Raw genomic sequence first — 22,397 nt, 5'->3', positions numbered from 1 at the left:
AACTTTTCTAGAAACTATTTCCCTAGAATGCTGATTATGTTTCTTAGACGTTTTTAAGAGTTCTGTGTTTTCACATATCAGGTGCTCTTTTGGATGTTTCTGATCTCGACTTTTGAGCTTTTTACTGTGCCACGAAAGTTCAAAATGGAAAAGTTCTAGGCCATAGTTGTCACAATTGAGAATTTCGCAATGTTCAGAAATTATTGTTGAAAATTATCTTGTCACTAAACTCTATCAAAACAAAACTTTCCAAGCCTTAAAAAATAACTACATTATTTAAAAAGAACTTCGACTTTAACCTTGGATCTTCGTGATGATTGACAACGATTGGTCAGAGGAATCACTCCTTCTAAATGCTGCAAGATGATTGGCTCTTGCATCCTTATCTTGCTACCACGGCTTTCTACCATCGTAGACGACGAAATTCAATGGAAAGAGCAACAGTGAGTAAATTTGTTTTGATTTTTCATTTTAAGATGCGGATAATTTTTTTTTTTACATTTCTTTTGCTTATCGTTTGTATAAAAATATAAGCCCGCGATAAAAACTTTTCATTGAATGTTTTGAGAACTTTTCCTTTCTGTTTTTCAAAACCTGTATTTATTATTCGGGGATTGCATGCCGAATTCTGAACTGTTATATTTAAGTATCCCGTAAGAATTTATTTCTTTAATAAATTTTGAAAAATTGCAAATTCTGTACATATTTTTCACAATGATAAATCCTAGTTATGCATTTTATAATGCAAATATTGCATAAATAACATCAGATAGGGGATTCCGTGTTGGTATTTTTCTTTTTTATAAACTGAAAAAAATATGCAAATTAATGTTAGTTCCACACCATTCTCAAAAATGCTTTCAAGAGAAATTAATCATTAGAAAAATTTTGCATATGACTGTTCAGAGTTAAATATTCTGGTTTCATACCATTCATATGTTTTTAAAGCCTATTGACAGCTTGCGAAAAATATTTTTTTCTAATCTTCGGTAAGTGTCGTATTCTGAAATGGGCTAGGAAAAGAGATGCAATTTATTTAACTTTGTACATTGCTCTGATAAAATTTTCGTCAAAGGTTCTGTTGATATAATTATTATTTCTTAATGCATCATATTTTATTGTCAATGCATCTTATTTTTTTCTGCAGGTGTAAATAATATCGAATATGAGACTTATGATGGTGATATGGAATGCATAGTGTCTCTTTTATTTTTTATTTCTTTAGAAAAAGTATTATAATTAATTTTTAAAGTCCAACTGAATTACCAATATATTGTAAATGTTTTGGACTGTTGGACTAAATGCATTTGAAAGAGTTTCTCATAACACAAGTGTTTCAGTGCTATAAACACGTTTATAAGAGAAAGCTTCAAAAATGAATTTCAGGCTGTAGTTTTCTCTAAGTTAAGCAATTTTGCATATTTTTATGCTATGAGAAGCATTTAAAAATTTTAATGGAACAAAATTTTTGCATGATTTAAAGTGTTTTATGCCATCTCCCTTTTTTATTATTTTTTTTAAATCTGAAATGATTGAAAAAATTATAAACCAAATTATTTATCTTTACATAGAATAAGATTCAAAATGTTTCTTTGATGAATCTTGTGATTAAGCATCTCTTTCTCTCTTTATTTATTTTTTCTAAAGAGATATTTTGCTCATTAAAATTTTGCAGTTAATTGTACCATGTAAAACAGTAAAAAAGTCACCCTCTTTGCAGTGGTGCCCACCAGGGGAAGGGGTTTGGGGGGGGGGGGGGTGCATGACGCAGACTGAACAATTGAAATTTTTAGGGGATTTTAAGGGGTATTTTCTCCTTTTTGTTGGGAGGGGGCTTCCAATTCGGAGAGGGGTTTTGTGGTATTGGGGGAGGGGTGTGCCATTGCTCTTGGAAGGGGGGGGGGCACCCTTGTAACATGTGGTGCATGCAAGGAATAAATTAATACATTTTTATGTGTGAGGATTGGGGGGGGGGGGGCTGAGGAATGAGTTTTTAACCTTTAGTATTAACAATACCATACTAGAATGAGAAATATTGCAATAGTTCTGAAATCAATCAAAAAAATTTGCACAATACTGTTTTTCCAAAAGGTAGGACTTTCTCTAAAGAAGGTGTAATTGAATAGGATATCTGTTTTGCTATTAAGAACATTTTACTGAAATCAATTTCTTAAAGAATGAGTTCTTGTGAGTCCTATACCTTTCTTAATAAAAATTTAGAATATGAATCAAATAGAATTATATTTATTGCAAAGTATTTTTCTGTGTGTTTTCCGTTAATATTATACTGAAAGTTATTCTGAATTCTTTTGTTATTTTCATGCTATTAGTATAATTTGGTAAAAACGAAGAAAAGATGTTTTCTTTTTTAATGTACCCATGTTGTCAGTTGCTAACAACCATTTTTCTCCTAAAATAACTTGCCCTAGCAGTTAAGATTTTATGTATAACCTTCTTTCTATCCCAAAAGTGTTTAAACTAAGCTGTTTCTCTACTGAGGAGAATAATAGCCTATCTTTTTTTCACATTTGGTTTTTGAAAGTTGTATAAGGGATATTTTTGTTGATCTCTTTCTTTTTTTTTTGGGGGGGGGGAGGGGGGATCATAGCTAGATAATGTAAACACACACGTGCAGCGCAAGCCGTGTGTGGATACATTTGCTGCTGTGCAGATACCTTTGCTTCAAATATGTAACTACTCAGCTCAAAGTTTAATATCAAGTTTGAACAAGTGTTATCTTGAAAATCTGTTGTTAAATTAATTAAACTAATCTCTTGCTTTCATGGATGATTGACAGCATAAAATAAGCATTGTATTACTGAAAATCTTACCTATCCACTGTATATTGTTTTAAATACCTGCAGATAGTTTTGAGTTGTGTGCGCAGATATTTTGTATTTTTATCTTACAATGGGGGGGGGGGGGGGATATTCTGTGTAATTTGAAAGGGGTGTACTATTATGCTTTGGAAGAGCGGGGACACACTTGTCTATTTAAGATATTGTAGGCAATAGATTGCCTTGATAAACATTTTTAAACGTACTGCCTGTTGCTGGCAATTTTTTTGCAATTGAATTTAAATTGTTTTAAAGCTTTCTATTTTGTTAATATTTGCCAGTTTGATTCAAGTTAGTTGCAGACCTGTCATGTGGATGATCAGAAAGGGCAATTTAAAGTTAGTTATCCATGATTGATCATGGAAAGGGTATTGCTGTCAAGTCTGAAGTAATAACAGCTAGATTTGGTTTTTCTCTCTGAAGTGTGTCACTTGTTGCTATTTATATGATATGAATATCTTTTGAATAATGTTTGTTGAATTCATTCTTATATACATATTCTTTACATTTTTTGAATGTACTCTTTTAATGCAACTGCAGATGAACTGACTGTTCAAGTTTTAAGAAAGAGGTTCATGGTTATATTTTAATGTAAAATAACATATTTCCTAGTTTCATAGAAATAAAAAGTGAAATATCTATTTGAAAAGCTACAATTTCTGAAACCAGTTTTTTCAGGCAATACATGCATGTCCTCTAAAATTTCTAAGGAACATGCATGTTCCAACCCTCTATATTTTGCGTGTGTGAGAGAGGGGTAGGGGGTGATACATAGATAATGTCAAAAAGTTTATTGTGTTTTTTTAGGCACTAAAGGAATTGGGAGTTTACTTGGATTTTTTAATGCAAATTTGAATTCGAGGACAAACTTTAATTTCAGATTTGTTTCATAATTTTTTCTGCTCTAATTTTTTTTAATTTAAAATATTTTATTGATAAATTAAATACTTAAAGCTTAAAGTTAATTAGTATTTCTTTGTTTCTTGAACATTGTTGCTTTAGTTCAAATTGTTCTTTTCAAAACAGAAAGTTATGCTCATCATAATTTTTTGAATGGAAAATGGTTTCTTCATAGTAATATGAGTTTCTCTTCTCAGATTATTATTATGAACTACGCAAGTCCTCGAACCAAGCTGAAAAAACATCTAGTCAGTCGTGGCGCTGAGATTCCAGTACACTGGAGTAGTGACATTCGGGACATTTTTAGTTTGTTTAGTAGTATGAGAATAAGTTGATTCACATCTTTTTTTCTGGCAGTCATCTTAACCAGCAGCTTTCAATAACAACAGCAAAAAGAAAAAGTAAGTTTTTTGTATTATTAATGCGTTTGCACATATTTGTGTTATGAACTGATTTAATTAACTAAATTTAATTAATTAGCTGATTTTGTCTTTTAAAAATTAATGTTTTACTGGGATTCCCCCCAGAAAAACATTTATCTGTGGTTATAAAAAATATCTTTGCTTATATTTTTAATATTGCACATTTTATCCTACCTGTGGAATAAAATGGGTGTAAAAAAGATAAAAGTGTAGATCATTAAACTAAGTGTTTTTTATTAATTTAGATAAAATGAGCCTTTTTTACATAAATGAGAAGTTTTTTAAAATACAGTTAGTACTTTTTTGTTGAAAATTTGTTGATGGAGGGGGGGGGGGGAGCACCACTTTTCTCATTCATTTTACTTCATCTCATTGTATTGAATCAATTGATTGAAAAAATATATATTTAAATCAATTTTCATAGTGAAAAACTAGGGGCACAAAGACAGATGGCAGAAGTGGTAGACATGCCAGACAAAATGTAGGCCAGAATCCTCGTTCAATTGACCAGTCTATAAGTACAAGGGAAATAATTATACCATTGGTGAAAGCCTTGGAATTTATATTTTTGTAAGAAAATAATAAAAAATGTCATTTGGTGGCTTAGCAGAATATTAAAATTGAAAGATTTGATACAGACTGATCCCTACTGAATTTCCTAAATATGCACTTGTCTATAATTTGATGTTCCCAATGTTTTGTTCCCATGCTTCTTAACTTTTAAACTCAAGCAATGCTTATTCTTTGGGTATTGATATATGTGACTACATGAGTTTGGATAATTAAGTCTTTTTTAAGCTCTTAATTTTTAGATGCTCAAAATTAACTTAGAATATCAGTTTTTAAATTTAAACCTTATACAATATAATCCTATTCTAAGAAATACTAATGCTACAAAATTTCAGTTTTATCTAAACAAGTTTTCAATCCCGATTTAATTTTCATTATTGCTTAAATTCCATTACAACTCCGTTACGAGGAACAAAATTTGCAGTTCCTTGGAGTTCATTGTGAAAAGATTTCACTGTATTGAAAGATGCTTATTTTTCAATGCAATATTTTGATTTTTGTTTAATGTTTGTTTTTATATTTGAATAGATCTTATTCCAGTATTATTCGTCAAGACCTCAAGAAATTTTTTCAAAATGGTTGGCTTACCTGCTCTCCGTCAAGAACCCACCGTAGCTGTGAAATTTATTAGTGCTGGGACTGCTGCATGTATTGCAGACATTATTACTTTTCCACTTGATGTTGCTAAAGTAAGACTTCAGGTAGGCATTCATCATTTGATTGTTTTACATTTGAAATTTTTGTATGGTATCATTCAAACGTGTCTCACTTGGAGGCCAGTCACGCTGGGTTTTAAAAACAGGGGAGGGTGCTCAAAAACAGTCCAGGGGCTAACAAGGCACATATTCGAAAGCAGCTTTCTGAGTCTGTAGCCTGAAAATCATTCTTATTTAGAACATTTTTCTTTTATTTATTTCTTTCCCTTGTTCTGCCTACTGGCTGTGGGGATGCCCAGCAACCGTACAAATAGTTTGGAGGGGGGGGGGGGGGGTGCACTGGAGTCAACGCCCCTGCTTGGGACTATGGGTGGGGGGGGGGGGGGGGGGTTGAATTCTGTAGTTTATTTGGTTATTTCTGTTTTAACTGTATATCGGTGACTAAACAGACACGGATTCTTTACAGATGTAAGACCTTCCATTTTTAGATGAGTTTCCATCTTAATTTTAAAAAATGAAGGGCTCTGTGCACCAATGTGACAATCCACAAGGAGTGACTTTTCAATCAAAATTTTTGTTTCTCATAACTAACATTGAAATAAACATGGCAAAGGATTATGTCATTTGGAGGAAAACATATCTGGTTTTGCATTGCAGAATATAGCATGTATAATGCGTTTGAAAAATTCTACAAATATTTTTTATAAGTTGGAAATTGGCCTACTAAAAAATTCACGTCATGTGGCATATCACATTCTTGCCCCGAGCCCTTCATTTGATTTTTTGTCCTTTCATAAGTATGTCGAAACTATAATGCTCTGTAATGCTTTTAAATGTTATGCATATGATATCTAATGGGCAATTCCATGGGTAACTGATGATATTTTCAAAGCAAAACCAAAAACAGTTTGTCACATCTCACCCAAAATGTATCTTATTTTAAAAATATTTGCCCCTGTTTTATTGTTCTTTTTTAGCTGAATTTATTAATTTCAACTAAAAAAGAAAATCACAACATTAAATTCAATTTAATCTTGTAATTGAGTTCCCAAAATATTTTTTGAAGGAGTTCTAAAAAAGATGGTAACTGACTGATGCTTTAATGTCAGCCAGTTACCATATTTTAACTTTTTTTTAAAAATTAACCAACAAATATTTTCAAAATTCAATTACAGCATGCTTTTTTTTTAAAAAAAAAAAAAAAAAAAAAAAAACAGGGTAAAAGATTTTTAAAGCAATGTATGTTTTGAAGGGGGGGGGGGGGACGGTCAGTCGGGGTTACCTGTGATTGTGCCCTAATATGTTGATGTTGTACTTCCATTATTGGATTTAGAACAACTTTATTATTGTAGTGAACTAAAGAGTTAAGAATATTTTCTGATTTGGCTTTGTATGAAAACATTTTTTTGACTTGTACACAGTTTAAAACTTAGAGCACTTATTGTTCTCTATTCTACTTCATTTGCCTTTAGTTCTGGAGATGCAATTTGCTGGTCACTGAATTCTATGTTTAAATCAGTGATGAAAAATTTTTATATCAGGGTAATAATTCTTGATTCTTTGAACATTTCAGATTCAAGGTGAAGGGTCCATGCTTGCCAAAACCAGTTTAATGAAAAATGCAGTATCTGCAAACAAAGGAATGTTTGGAATGATAGTTAACATCGTGCAGAAGGAAGGGCCGAAAAGTTTATACAATGGGCTTTGTGCTGGTTTACAGAGACAAATGTGCTTTGCATCTGTCAGGATCGGGTTATACGACTCTGTTAAAAACCAATATAGTGCTTTAGGTATATTCTTTGTCATTTGTCTTTTTGTATTTACGTTTCATACTCTAAATATGTATATTGTTTTATACTATTTTCAATATCCAAAGTTTTAACTGTATTGTATTTGTAGTTTATGAAGTTTTGGATATCAATTTTAATTAGCTGCCTCAAACCCGGGGAGGGGGGGGGGGAGTAGATTATTTTTTTAAAAAATAATTTGCAACTTTTGAATTGATTATTGTATGTTAAGAATATGATGCTGTCTTTCAAATCGCTATCAATAGGAACAGCATGAGCTATATGTTCTTAACATTTTCAGATTTTGAAGTTTATGAGTACATTATCATTGAGAATTTTAAGCACTTCTCTGAATTCTTGTTTTAGTTTCTATACATTGTTTATTTGCAAATATTTGCCATATAATTCAAGTATGAATTTTTATTTCTGTGTATTCTAATCTTAAGAATCTAAAATAGCTTAATGAAAAATATCAAAATTTAGATTTTAAACAGTCATATATTTTTCATAATCATAGCATTATGATTCTTAGATGTTGCTATTAAATGCACTTTTATTTTATTGCTTAATTTTAAAATTTTGAAAAAAAAAAAAAAAAAAAACCCTTAACTTTCTGTTTTGAGAGTAAGATTATACATAAAATTGAGAGATCTTTTTTGGGTTTGTCGTTCAGTCTTATTTATCAGTGTAATTGGTTTTAGGTTTAGATATGATTTCAGGCTTAAACAAAGCTTGCACAAAGGGGAGTTAGAAGAGACATCATTCAGTTGTTTTAATTCAGAGATCCCAAACTTTTCCAATTTGAAGAATTAGAACTTTCTGACTGCACCCTACTCCAGTGGCGGCGTTTCAAGGGGCAACCCCCCCCCCTTTTTATGGTTAATTTATTTTATTCTCCAATTTAGGAATTTGAACTGGAAGTTATAAAGAAAGCATAATTTTCAGAACATAATTATTTGTTTCACTATGTATATCGATTTACGAAACATTATTTTGCACAAGCAATAACTTTCATTTTATGGGTTTATTGTTTAGGTATTGGTAAATCAATTGCTTTGCATAAACAAGCCGTATTTATTTAGTAAAATTATTACTAATTGTTTGTGACACCTCAAAACATTTCGGGGTAAACAATGTAAGTCGAAGAATTTATGTCTCGGAGTTCCTTTGGGGAAAGTTATTGTGTACAAAATTCATCAAAATCTTAAGAAAAATATGAGTTGAGTTCTTAGGCTTGCATCGATTTCCACTTATCTGCTTCAGTATTCTCTGAACCAGCCCTAACAAAATTTTGTACTTTTTTTCTATCTCATTTTTTTGTTGCCACTAAAAGTCCAATGGCTTTTAGTTTGCCACTAAAATTCCCATGACTTTTAGTTGTCTTTCTTTTTTTTTTACCCCCCCCCCCCTCACTTATGAGCCCAAAATGCCGCCACTGCCTACTCTTATCTCTCTTAAATACACATATTCATACGATGAAGTGCTGTAAGAGTAATGTGACCAGATTTTTCAAGCTAAAAATCAGGACACATGAAGGTGTGGGAGGGGGTGGGGAGGAGTTTTACATAACAGAGAAATTCCAAGAAATAATTCAAATATACCAATAAAGAACTTGAAAAAATTGCTAACTTTGCTGGAAAAGGTAGCAGAACACTCAGCATCCTTGTGTTTTATGTTTTGTTACATCCTACAGTCCTCCATGGGATATACTGAATGAATGCCCTTGACATTTTTCACAAAATATTTCGCCTTCCTTTGTCACCCTTTTTGAGAAATGGGAACTTATTTTTCAAATGATCATTGAAAATGCATTTATGTTTACCCATCTCGTAAAATTAACACCAGCACAAAATAATCATGCAACGTGCAAGAAAAATTTCTAAACATAAATATACAGTTACAATAAATGAAAAGTGTTTATTCTCCTATTCGGGGCCAATACCCAATGTTTAACGGCTCCTCCTCTTCAATCCAAATCATGGTGGAGGCAGTTCAGCAGCTGTGAACATATTAAACATTTAAGAATATTTTTTTATGACATCATTACGTTTGTTGACAGCAAATATTTGCAAAAGCATTTCTAAAATCTAGATTGTATGTTTCTTGTATGATGGAATGGAACAAGAACCAACCTATCATACCCTGGAATGTGTTGCTGGTTATCACTTTTGTGTTCTTTTTTAATGTTTTGTATTCTGCAAAGTGAAAGTTTTCTAATGGAGCTGGAGAGTACTTGGATACGAAAATTATGTATATCTAATAATAATGCTTTTACAATAGTTTAAAATTAGTACAGCGATTCCCCTCATAAAATAGCTTTTTAACTGGTAAAAACTTTCCTAAGATGTTACCAAGCAGCTATCAAGTTGAGGCATTGAGGGGGCAAAATATTTTCGAAATATGGAAATCAAAGTTTATTGTATTTCTTTATTATATTGAGTGAAATAATAGAGTAAACTCATACTTTCAGCATCAGGAAGTGTATCACCTGGCCATGTTGGTATCCGTATATTAGCTGGAGTAACGACTGGTGGTATGTCTGTAGTATTTGCACAACCTACTGATGTCGTGAAGGTGAGAATGCAAGCTCAAGTTTCTGGAACAGCTGCTCGTTATGTTGGAACAATGAGCGCTTACAGAACTATAGCTGTCGAAGAAGGAATGAAAGGATTGTGGAAAGGTAATAAAATTGAATTTTTTGACTATTCTGAACTGTTCATGCATTGTGTTTTTAGTTTTTAGTTTGTTTTCTAAAGTTCTGTAAAGGCTATGTCTGTTAAATTTTCAATGTTATATTTTTCCCTTATAGCTTCAAATAATTTAATGTGTGGTTCAAGTGCCTTTCTGTTTCCAGTTTCTATTAGTCCCCCCCCCCCCTTTATTGTTTGATTTTTTTTTTTTTTTTTTTTTTGGGTATTGGTAAGTATTTCTTCTTGGTTTCTTATTAAAAACATTTTTTTCTCTGTTTACCATAGATGTAAAGACATAAAATACTTTCTATTTCAAAATTTTAACTGGTAGAGCAAGTTTTCCAACTGTTTAATTTTACCATAGCTACCTAATAAATTTTGGAAAGTGGATTGACTTCATATTGGTATAGGTGTGGAGAAAATCAGATGTGCCAAGTACAAACTAAATGCAAGCTCATCAAATGAATCAATGTTTGACAAGTATATATTATCAAAGTCTGAAATTACCTCGAACGAATAGAATTCAGAAACTAATGTGCAAATAAATTAAGCTATTTTTGTTGAACAGAAATCTTAATATTATAACCTAAGTATTTTCTTGGCTCTTGCTGATATTCAAAGCGGCAACCTCTCAGTTCGCAAATCAGTTCAGGGTTCCCATAGGTCCTTGAAAGTGCTTTATTTCAGTGGCCTGCTACAAAGAGTTCTTTAAAGTGCTTGATTTTGAACAGAAATTCTCCAGAATTTTAACAAGGTACTTTATTTTTGATTTTTTTAAGCAAGTCTTTGAGAGATGAAAAATTCTCTCAATTTTTCTCAATTACCTCTATCTTATATTCAGTAAATTACTGCCCAGCCGAGGACTGTAGTTTCGTTCTCATTAGCACTCATCAGCCCGGCATAGGAAAGTGACTGAGCTCGAGATGGAAAACCTCTTAAGGAAGCCAAGAGTGCCAAACAAACTGGTAGCTAATAGCCGTGTCTGCGCTAATTCTATATTAGCTACCAGTTTGTTTGGCACTCTTGGTTTTTGTTTGGCACTCTTGGTTTCCTTAAGAGGTTTTCCATCTCCAGCTCAGTCACTTTCCTATGCCGGGCTGATGAGTGCTAATGAGCACAAAACTGCAGTCCTCTGCTGGAAATGACTGAGCTGGGGGTGTATTTCATGTACCTCTATCTTATTTCAAAGCCCAATGTTGATTTCTTTTACTAAAGTTTAAAGTTTCAATGAATTACTAAGGAAAACAGCCCAGCTCTATTCTTTTTTTCTTTTCAAAATTAATATCAAATATTTTTTAAAAAACTTTCCCTGCTCCCATTTTATTAATTTCCTTTTGTAAAAAATGGAAACTCTGGAAAGAAGTTAGTCTGCTTTGCATTTCTTGCCAAGAATCGTTCTACGAGCATTTTCAAGCAATGCCCGTGTTTTGTGTTGGTTTTTTTCCTGGCACTTGTATTCTTCTTCTTTTTCTGGTCCATTCTCTTGTATTATTATTACTTGTAAACTTAAAACTAACTTCAAAACTCCTTTTTCCAGGGGTCGAAGTGGTCCTATATATCCTATATTTCCTATATTTTCAAAAAAAAGCATGAAAATCGTCCTATATTTCCTATATTTTTGGAAAATGTCCTATATTTCCTATATTCCTGTTTTTTATCCAATTTATTTCTTTAAAACAACAGTAAATAAACTATCTGACTTCGGATTTTTCGTCGAAAGTACGTGTGCAAACGAATTTCAAATAAAAAAACGCAACTCACTAAATCCTGCAACAGGCATCTTCTCTCATTGGCTACAGCAATATGACGTCACTGTAGTGGGTGGGGTTTCGAGAACGAATTCTGAAGTTGGTTTTAGAATTTTGCGTTTGGCAACAGCAGTTTGTTTTGTTTTCCAGCGTGATTTTCGGTTTTTGTTTTCGCAGGTATATTTGTGTTTAGTGCATTTTCTGATCGGAATGTTCTAATAGTCTTTTTGCAATCTTTTCTTTTTGTGAAATTTTATAGCACAAAATACCTATATTTGTGCTACAAAGCATTGGTTATTTCCTGTTAGTTCTCAACACAAAGACGGTTTTTATTTATTTATATAAGCTATGTTTGTGACACTTCTATCCCTGAAAAAATTGTGAGTTGCTGTATTAATTATCAATAAATTTCACTTTGTTCTTTTTTTTTGTCTACAAAGTACACTTTTTTCAAAAATTATTCTTTCAACTACAGGAAAGTCATTTCAGGTGTAAGTTATAATTTTGTTTGAGGGTTTTTTTTAAATAAAATCATTGATGAGAATAAATAAATAATATATATGTATTATATCTTTTTTCATAGCGAAACTATTCATATAATGTGTCCTATATTTGTCCTATATTTTTTGTGGAAAATGTCCTATATGTGACAAGTCGATCACTTCTACCCCTGTTTTTCTGTCTTTTCTATTTTTCTGTTTCTTATTTTGTTAATGTTTTAGTGACATGTATGGATATGGAAAATTACAGTTCTTTATGCTCATAGCATCACTTAGTTCTATGAATGTTTTGTTTATTAATTTAAAATGATTATTTTTATGTGTATTTTTGAAATGATTTTTAAAATACAATTCTAAGCTTTAGGGGTTTTTCCCCCCCCAACAATTTAAAGTATAAAATTGAATTGCTCTGCAAAAGATATTACTCAAAACCGCTGTAGATGGTTCTCAAATCATTTCTTTATGAGTTTCATTCCTGCATTGCACTTATATTTTGCTTTTTTGCTCTGAATATTTGTTTATGCTGTTGCCCTATTTTTTAAATTTCATTTTATTAAAATTTTTTGCATTTGGCCATTTATTACTGGAGTCTTCAGGAATCGGATACAAAGTACGTTAACACATAAACTATAGAAATATGATTTATTAAGAAATCGCCCTAGCTGGAGAAAAAAAAATTGTGTTTTAAATTGTTTTTATTCTTATTTCTCTGTTTTGAAGTTATTTTCATTAGAAAAATCAATAAGTTGAAACTGAAGCAAAGGAAGGTAATTTTGTTGATGCAAGGTTTTACCAGAGAAGAGATCTTTAACAACATGCATTCTTATTGTCTCTGAAATAATTGTTACACATGTCGGGTAAACACACCAGTAGTGGCCAGTGCTTCAGTAGTAGCCACTTCAAGGTTTATATTTGAAAAAAGTTGGATTCCAGGTTTCCCAATGGATTCAAACATGCAGTAGGTAATATCTTTTCGGTAATACCTCCTGCACGTTTGATGCATCAATTTGGAGACCTGGAATTCAATTTTTTGGAAACCTTACATATCCTTTCACCACTTTTTTAAAAAATTTTTTAGTTTTCTTGTTTTTTGCATATGCATCATTAAAATTTTGGTTAAAATGTGAGTGTTGCTGTTTTTTTATTTTTTATTGTACCAAATTAATCTTATTATTTGAAAACTGAGAATTTTTTAAACTATCTTGTTACAGAGCTGGAAATTTTGGTTATAATTGATTTATTGGGATGTAAGAAACTCTCCCTATAGCAATATGCTCAGAATCTGAAATATTTAATTTTTTTGTGCGATTTTATGTAAATCTTAAATGTTTTATTTTTTTCCTCCAGTTAACTTTGTCATTAATTATTAGCGGGACATTTTTATCTTGAAAGGTATGCTGTCACATTTCTATTCTTTATGTAATATCTGACAAGTTAAACCGTAAAAATCAACAAAGTTCATAAGTGGTTGCGATGATAAAAAAATGCTCTCAAGTTCAAACTAGAAAAACATTTTACTGCTAATTGCAGAGTTCCATGTTTTGGTTTGTTTCATTAAATGAAATTTACCTTTCTATTGGTCAAATTATTATTTCTTGTAGAAAAATATGTATATGCACAGAATATTAAAGAATAATGTATTTAACACACATAAAGTGGATTTTTGTTTTTAAAATTTTGTGTTTGACTGACTAAAATATTATGAGCAACTCATGCTTCAGGTTAAAAATATATATGTATACATAGTGTCCAGTGAATCCAAAAAAGTTAGTGGCAACTTCAAAAGAGTGTTTCAAAACTAATTTTTATGTCCCCCACCTCATCATTTTGCAATGTAATATTACAATATGTACATACTTATTCTTCAGACTTCTTCATTCAATTGTAATTTCAAATCTTTTCTGAAAAATGCAATTTGTATTTAAAATATTTTTTTTAAATTAGAGGTAATAAAGACACCATACAAATAAAATAAATTAAAAGTATAAATGGTGGAAGTTAAGTAAACATAATTTTATTTGCCGATTTATCACAAATTTTGTTACCTTTTTCTCACAAAAAGCATTTCATTTAACTTTTTACTCATTCCAATAATTTAGTCCTCGTTGCCAAATGCTATTTTCCTATCAGTGTTTTATAGCCTTTCCTGGATTAAAGTACTGGCGTTACACTCGTCGGTGTAATGAGTCTTTTTGCTTTATTTTCGTTCAGGGAAAATGAATTTTTAGTTGTCGTCAAGGCTGCTTTGGGAGCTGCCTTGACATTTTTTAGTCAGCAAAAATTTTTTTGTCATTACCGCTGGCGAGTGGTGATTATTAGTCACCATCTGCTGCCAACAACTTAAGTGTAAATTTGCCATATTACAGCAAGCAAGTCACATTGGTCAACAAAAGAATAATGCTCCTTTAGGGAAATATAGTGATCAAATTTGATGTTACCTCAGAGTCACTGTGAGCAGTAGAAGGTTAAAATAAATAAGAAAGATCTAGTTATATTAATATACAGTCAAGCTTGTTTGTAGTGGAACAGAATCTACCGAATTCATTGTTATAATTTAAGAGCTTATGTTTTACTTCATGTTTTACTGTGTGTAATTTAACTTTTTATAACGAAATTGCTGCTATAACAAAAATTTTTTTGGTCCCTTCGACTTGAGCGGGCGTGGCTGAATAAGGTGACTTATAAAAGTAAATTTTTTTCCCTTCCTGTTGAAACTATTAATCTCATTTAATGACCCCCTCCCCTCACCTACCCCTTTTTACTTTCTTCTATATCCAATATATAGAAGAAAGTATTGGATTCGTGCAAATTTTCGAATTTTGACGGATTTGAAAGTTTTGAGTTGTGCCGATTCCATTTTGACCATTTTTTGGAAAATGTTTGGAAATGCGGAATCAAAGAAAATTTGGTCCGTACGTTACTCTTAACAGTTACAGGTACTGATTCAATTTTGGTGTCAATAGCTCAAACGGGGGTTGAGCTATAGAACGTTTTTTTGTCGTCAATTTTGATTGTTGGATCTCAAGAAATAATGAAGGAATCAAACAAAAATTTATCGACAAGTAGCCCTTAAAGAGTATAAGAGCCGATTCTATTTTGGTGTCAACAGCTGAAAAGGGGATGGCATGATCGAACGTTCTTTTTTTCCATTATAAGTGCCATATCTCAAGAAGTAATGCTACGTTCTGGATGAAATTTGAAATGAATATGAATCCATATGTAAACAGGCGTTGGTTTATTTTAGGCGCCAATCGCTCCAAGAGGTGTTGATTTCTTTTTCTTTTTTGCGAATGAAAATAGCTTTTTTAATGCAACAATAAGAAAGATAAATCATAATAGACTGTCATCTGAATATTTCTCGCGATTTTAATTGAATGGAAGTGATCGAGAATATTATCTCAATGATTTAAAATTTTTAACTGTTGCCATCTTATGTTTGTTAACAAATAAAATATTTGTGATTAATTCATGCAAAACTTTTAAAATAACTTTCATTTTTCCCTCTTTGTTTTGATTTTGCGATGATTCAGACATTGGGATGGTCGTCAAGTTTTTGCATGTGTAATTTTGTTTTTGTTTGGGAATATTGCTTCCTCGTCAAGCATGGGGATGGATCAGAATTATAAGAAAGGTATTGAAGAAAGTTTCGTGATGGCCACAACATACTAGTTTAAATTTAATATTATTTTCAAACTTTATATTTTACTTAGTAATATTCTTCTGTTAGGCTAGTTTTTGAAATTCGTCAGGCTAAAGAATTTAATATTATGAATTGTCTTGTTTCAGGTACCTTGCCGAACATCACCCGGAATGCTATCGTCAATGCAGCAGAACTTGTCTGTTATGATCTAATCAAGGAGTTCATTTTAGCAAGAAAAATCATGACAGACAACATTCCATGTCACTTCACATCCGCATTTGCAGCTGGATTTTTTGCCACTATTGTGGCATCTCCTGTGGATGTGGTGAAAACACGTTTTATGAATTCTGGACAAGGACAGTATGCAGGTGCTATAGACTGTGCTGTCAGGATGTTTAAAGAAGGTGGTGTTAAAGCTTTCTACAAAGGGTAACTATATATTTTAAATAAAGCTTAAGCGATTTTGTAAAAGGAATAACAAATTTTGTATCCACAATACTATGTAACCAGTATAATTGTGTAAAATCCATTCAGGCGTTTTTTCTTAATCAGAAAGTTAATAGTTCGTTCAGGGGTCTGTCCAGGATTTTTCACAAAGTCCGTTTTTTGTGAAAAATAAAATAATTTTGTGAAAAGTGAATTATTTTTGTGAAAAATAAAAATTTTGCAAAAAAAAAAATTTTTTTGTTAAATCGAAATTTTAGAATTTAGAGCAGGCACAAACTACATCATTTAAACTTAAAGTAGAGAGTTTTCCTCTTCTATGTTGAGAATATCATTCTGGGGTGTTTTTCTAGTATTTAGCGGGGGGGGGGGGGCGGCATCGCTAACTCAAGTAGCAATATTTATCTACCATTCTACATTATGTTAAATTATACTAGAAATATTTCTGTACAGCATTTAAAATAATTGTAACAAAAAAAAATAATAATAAATAAAATTCAGATGAGGGGGTTCAGCATTTAACTTTTTGACCCAGGACACTCTTAAAATTGCACAGAATTTCGTTTAAAACTTATAAATTCCGTGATTTTAACAAAAATAAAAATAGATTTTATTTGTTTACTTCTTAACAAAGCGTACTAAACATCAAAAATTCAAAAAATCGGAATCCCATAGCGGATGCAAAGAGATCGCAATTCTCAAAGTGAAGGCATCAAAGGTATAAAAACGGCTTGTAAAAGAAATATTTTTGATAAAATTTTTTTTAAATTGCATTTTAGAGTCCTATGATAAACATATCATTAATATCTGTGGACACAGCTAAAGCAAAAATAAAATTAAACCATTGATTCAGCATTTTAATTTTTGAGTCATAAAAGAAAATGGAATTTTGCTTTAAAAACTTGAAGAGCGTGTTCTAACAAAAATAGACTTTTCATTTATTTGCATCCTAATAAAACGAAGTTAGCTTGAAAAATGAACAAAATATGATTCTTATATCGGATGTTAAAAGATTGTATTTTTAAAAATGTAGACATCTAAAGAAAAAAAAAGGCAAGTAAAACAGTTTATTTAAAGTTAATCATCCTTGTTAGCATTGAAAAATCAAACCCATATAATTTTCTCCCAAAATAACAGTTGTACATCGCACCCCACCATAGAAACGCAAATATTGACAAGCTGGTAAAATGATGAGAATATTTTCTAATCAAGTCATTATAAAGGTTTAACGCCCTACGCTAAATGGCTAAATGGTGATAATTTTAAAGTTAGTAACCCTATCTGAAGCGATTACATTTTTTTCCCCACCCTTACTATCCCTTTGCAGTTCTAAGGTTCTAAGTTCATTTCGCTGATATATATTATTATTGTTTATTAAATCATTTGTGGGGGAGAAAAGTGCTTTCCAAACGCCTTTTCAGAAAAGTTTACAACAACACCGCTGCTAATTAGCTGTGATAAAACAAAATTATTTGAAACCAAACTTATTTCCAGCTGTTAATTTCTTTCCAAGAAGCAAACAACAAGCATTATATTTATTTGGCAGTAGCAATTTATCGCTTGCAGGAGCATCACAAGAGTGCCGATTTTTTTTTTCTTTGCAAAATTAGCAGATTTTGTGTAAGCTGATCCCTCTAATTTGACTTTAAGAAAGATTCCAAAAATTATTGGTTTAATATGCGTTACTTTGCTTTCAGATTTGCTCCTTCAGAAAACAATTTGTGAAAGATCCGATCTTGTTTATCAGAATTTTGTGAAAGGTCCGTTTTGGTTGATCGGATTTTTGTGAAGGGTCCGTTAACGGACCCAAATATCCTCTGGCCAGACCCCTGTCGTTACATACATTTATAGATACTACATGTGTGTTTGATTACATATGCACACATATTGTTAAACTGAAACATTTCCGCTAATTGGTATAACTGCATCCTGCATTTAAATTTAGTTTTAGTAGGAAAAGTATTGTGAAAATATTTGATATATATACACAGAAATCAAAATACAGCTTTCTGCATCATGAAAGTTAGTGTTTTCATGTGGGATACTGAAATTGGAAAAAATATTCACAGACAAAAAGTATAAGAATGTAAATGCTATAGAATTTTGAGTACATTATCTTATGCTGGAAATTTTAAGTTTTTCAAGTGACAAATGACAAGTAGTCGAATTGCACAAATGGTATTTCTGTCAATCTCATAATTACGTTTCATACAGCACTGATTTTTTATTTTTTTGTTAAGTCATAACATTTCTGCATCGTATTTACTAGAATCACTTCCTGGTTGCAAAGCAAATATTTTCTTGTATGAATATTTATGTACTATTTCATTTCTATTCGTCAATTTTTCACGTAAAAGTATGTTTTGTTCTTTAAAACTATATTGAAAAAAAAGGAAAAAAAATGTTTATTTTTACTTTTTTTATGAACATAGTTTGGCATTGCCATGCAAATGCCAAATAGGTGCCCTACCAGTGATTCCTATGGTCAGGCCATATTTTAAAGGTGCGTTTTTTGAGGGTTTAAACTCTCCGAAAAATTTGCAAAGCTATTCCAAAAACTAAATTGCTTTTTGCTAACCCCCTCCCCCTTTTTTGCTGAAAAATTATTACTATTTTATTTATTTCATTTTCAGCTTCATTTGAAAAATGGTATTATGATTATTAGTGAAAAAGAATTGTACAAACTCAGTGCTTTACTTGAAGTATTTATTTTTATAGCAGTTATTGTAGGCATCATTTCTTACAAAACAATACATCATTTCCCTTCAGATTTTGGAAACATGTCGCTAACAAAAAATAATTCTTTAAATTCGAAAGTGCCTAACTTGATATTTTGACATTTTTGAGTGTCAAGCAATATGAATTTAAGAAGCATGACTTGGAATGCGCGTATGTGAGTACGTCCATCTATTCTTTTGAGTTCTTTAAAAAAACATCCAATATTTAACTGGGGTGAAGTTATACATTATACGCATCAGGTTTTTTTTTCATTCAATAGATATGTCATCTTTTCCGTGCTTATATTAATGCCTCTAAATTCTACCATCCCCCTCCCCCTCTCCACTAAAATAACCTAGTGCAATAAAAATGAGTAGATGAAACGAATTAAACTTGATTTTATTGATCATACAGATTTCTCAAGGTTTTTTCGTAAAACCCGCCCAAAAACAAAAGTTTGGTTATGGCTCTGCCTATAGTACATGCCGCAACTGTCTTTATTTATTCGCTTGTGTCATGCTAATTAAATTATTTAATTACTGATTTTATTTTTATCTAGGTTCATGCCATCCTTTATTCGTCTCGGATCATGGAACATTTGTATGTTTGTAACCTTTGAGCAGTTGAAACGTCTTTTCACTCACATTAGCCAAGGCAGTGTTGTGCCTCCTGTACCCAGAGTGTATGCCGGTGCACCTCTTCCTGTTAGAGATGCCTCAGTTGGGGTGCAGCATCATCATTTGTGCCCCACTGTAATCAATCAGTGGGATTAAACATTTCAAAACTTGCTTTCATTTTTATAACTGAATTCATTCTAAACTTTTTTGTATCCCGAATTTGCATCTAAAGCTTTGCATTTCAATTACAATATTCAAGTAATAGCTTTTGGTGAATTATATCAATTAGTAGTTCTTCTATTTTGTGTTTTTTCTGATTTTTAAATTTTTTTTTGTAAAATTGCAATGAAGAGAATTTTTTGTATAAATATTGTTATTAATGATAAAATAAATCTTAATGTTATATTGATTGCAATAGATTTCTTTTTCTGCTTTTACATTAAAAGTTCTTTAGTACAAATTTGGGATACAAAAGTAAACAAAATTAGCTTGCATGGTTGGTGACTTGCCCTTTTCAATGTTTGTTTCGTGTAATTTGTGGCACACAAGAAGAAGGAATAACATTTTTTTTTTCAAAATTTATTTGTGTTACGTACATTTTTTCTTTTTACAGCCGTGTAATTCTTTGAAAAGTACATTGTAAATTTCAAATTGTTCTGGTATGGAGACCATACTGGGAATATGAAAGTTTTTATTTATTATTATTTTTAAAAATTTAATTTAAACAGTATTTAAGAGTTTTTAAAAGTGCCAATAAAATTTAATTTATGTTAATTGATCAACATTTAACATTATAGTACATAAAAGTGTCTCATTTAGCATCTGCTATGGTATTATCCTAGTTCTTGTGTGTCATATGTATATACTGTTGATGTCTGTGATAAAAACAATGCAAAGTTATTTTAAATTAATAATTTTTAATTTTAGTTCATGCTTGTGTAGTAAATATTGTAATACATTCCTCTTTGTTTTGCATTTCTTAGTAGATGAACTTTTGGCCTTGGCTTTTAGTTTTATGTTTGTGTCTTCCACTATCATTGCTATGACTAGGAGATTTGTATTAACAATATCCTTTTTTTTAAAAATAAATGTCTATTGTTAGAATCATGTTATAAAATCATTTGTCTGTGTTTTAATGCAAGATCCTAAACTTAGTATGTGGCGTCGAAAAACTTGTGAAGAACCTAAAGGAGTTTTTAATAAAACATGTTTCTGGTATCTAAATTCAAAAAAAATGAAATACACTTTGAGCTCTCTATTGTTGTAGGGACTGGAAATGAAACAAGAAAATAAATCAATAAATAGAATTTTGTCATTTGAAGAAAGCATTATTGTAAACTTTTGAGTATCCACGGAATAGGGTGGCACGGTAATCGCAGATAAGCAAAAACTGCAGATAATACGAACAATAGGTAAAAAACGATACTACATAGCTAAAAAATATATGCAACGCTCACACATACATTTAAATTATAGCTAAAAACATTGCTACATTGAACATTTAAATTATAGCTAAAAACATTGCTACATTGAATCTACTAACAATGAATGTAAAAAAAAATGTGTAAAAGGTAAAAACGAACAATAGTACGATCATAAATTTGAATAACAATTTTTTTTTAATGTGAAGCACTTTTCGCAATGCACTCAAAAGGACAGAACTTTTCTGGGTCAGAAATAACAATTTAAGTATTTCTGTAGTTTTTTCAATTATTCCAAGAAAAAACTTCACAAAGAAAGAAAAGTGCAGCTCACAAATCATATAGAGAAAGTTTGTTTTATCATTATCTAGCTTTCAGTCATGAATTTGAGTATTCAAACATGCTTAATGGGAAAGTTTGGTTTGAAATGACTTGAGCACACTTTTCCTTGTTTGTGAAGTCTTTTTCTTGGAATAATGGAAAACTACAGGAATACTGAAATTGTTCTTTCTGACCTAGAAAAGTTATTTTGTCCTTTTGAGTACATTAAGGAAAGTACTTAGAATTTTTTTAAAAAATTTGTTATTTTAAAGTTTTTTTTTCAAACAAAATTTTATTTTGGAATTTATTTTTTTAGCGTTAAGTTGTACCTTAAGATTGAACAAATCACTTAGTGAAATTCTGAAGTCTCTGAGGGGTTTAGTTGCTGAGACATAAGTAAAAAAATTTGCATATTGAAAATCAATAAATTGTTATAATAACCAATACTTAATTTCAGGAATGCAGAAAATATTGTAAGTCTACTTTTCCACTAGTAAGCGAAATGAATAAGTTGTTTTACAAGTGCAATCTGCATCTTGCAGAAGAATCAAATTATTTTTGTTCGAAGGAATTTTTAAATTTTATTTCAAACTAGCAGTACCCACACAGCGATGCACGTGCTTAGAATTTAACAGAAACCCATTGAATTTAAAAAAATCCACTTCCCTTGCCCCCTCCCCCCTTCTGATGTGAAATGATAATTTTTTGTTCAACTAAAATGTGTACACACCTTTTCACAAAACCTATTCAAGTCTCTTTGGAATTTAAAACTATTTGCCACAACACATAAAAAGATTAACAGCATTATCTTTAAAACTCAAAATAATCCTCTAACTGTATTAGTTTATCCCTTAACACGCGAAGCGACCACGCCTTTAGTGAGTGAAGTGCTTTTTTTCCTGCAATTTAAAATGTTTCACTAAATATTACTATAATAAAAACATTATAAAGAACAATAACAATTGAACAGTGCTACAAAATCAAATAATTTACTTAGATAAGTAACTATCTTCAACTGTAAGAATAAAAACAAACGGTGAAGAAATAAGGGAAACAAAACTCAATAGAAAAATCTTACAAATTCAAATTATGTACCTGAGTATTGAAAAAAAAAACATTAAAAAAT

The 22,397-nt window shown here is 31.1% G+C and overlaps 1 protein-coding gene across 2 annotated transcripts; it reads left to right on the top strand.

Moving 5' to 3' along the window:
• Positions 1 to 359: 359 nt before the first annotated feature.
• LOC129229265 (dicarboxylate carrier SLC25A8-like) lies at positions 360 to 19,700 on the top strand. Of its 2 annotated transcripts, none has more exons than XM_054863536.1 (7): positions 360 to 443; positions 3,935 to 4,138; positions 5,258 to 5,430; positions 6,959 to 7,175; positions 9,643 to 9,852; positions 15,897 to 16,179; positions 19,472 to 19,700. In XM_054863536.1, the coding sequence occupies exons 3-7, from the start codon at positions 5,305 to 5,307 to the stop codon at positions 19,683 to 19,685; spliced, it is 1,050 nt and encodes a 349-aa protein (XP_054719511.1). In that variant the 5' UTR covers positions 360 to 443; positions 3,935 to 4,138; positions 5,258 to 5,304; the 3' UTR covers positions 19,686 to 19,700. The 2 variants fall into 2 exon arrangements, with proteins under 2 accessions (XP_054719511.1, XP_054719510.1); XM_054863535.1 differs by lacking the exon at positions 360 to 443 and adding an exon at positions 527 to 653.
• The last annotated feature ends 2,697 nt before the right edge of the window (positions 19,701 to 22,397 follow it).

Source organism: Uloborus diversus, chromosome 9 (assembly GCF_026930045.1).
Source record: "Uloborus diversus isolate 005 chromosome 9, Udiv.v.3.1, whole genome shotgun sequence".
NCBI classification, from domain to species: domain Eukaryota; kingdom Metazoa; phylum Arthropoda; class Arachnida; order Araneae; family Uloboridae; genus Uloborus; species Uloborus diversus.
The sequence above is the reverse complement of the archived record's forward strand: the minus strand, read 5'-3'. Positions and strand labels throughout refer to the sequence as shown.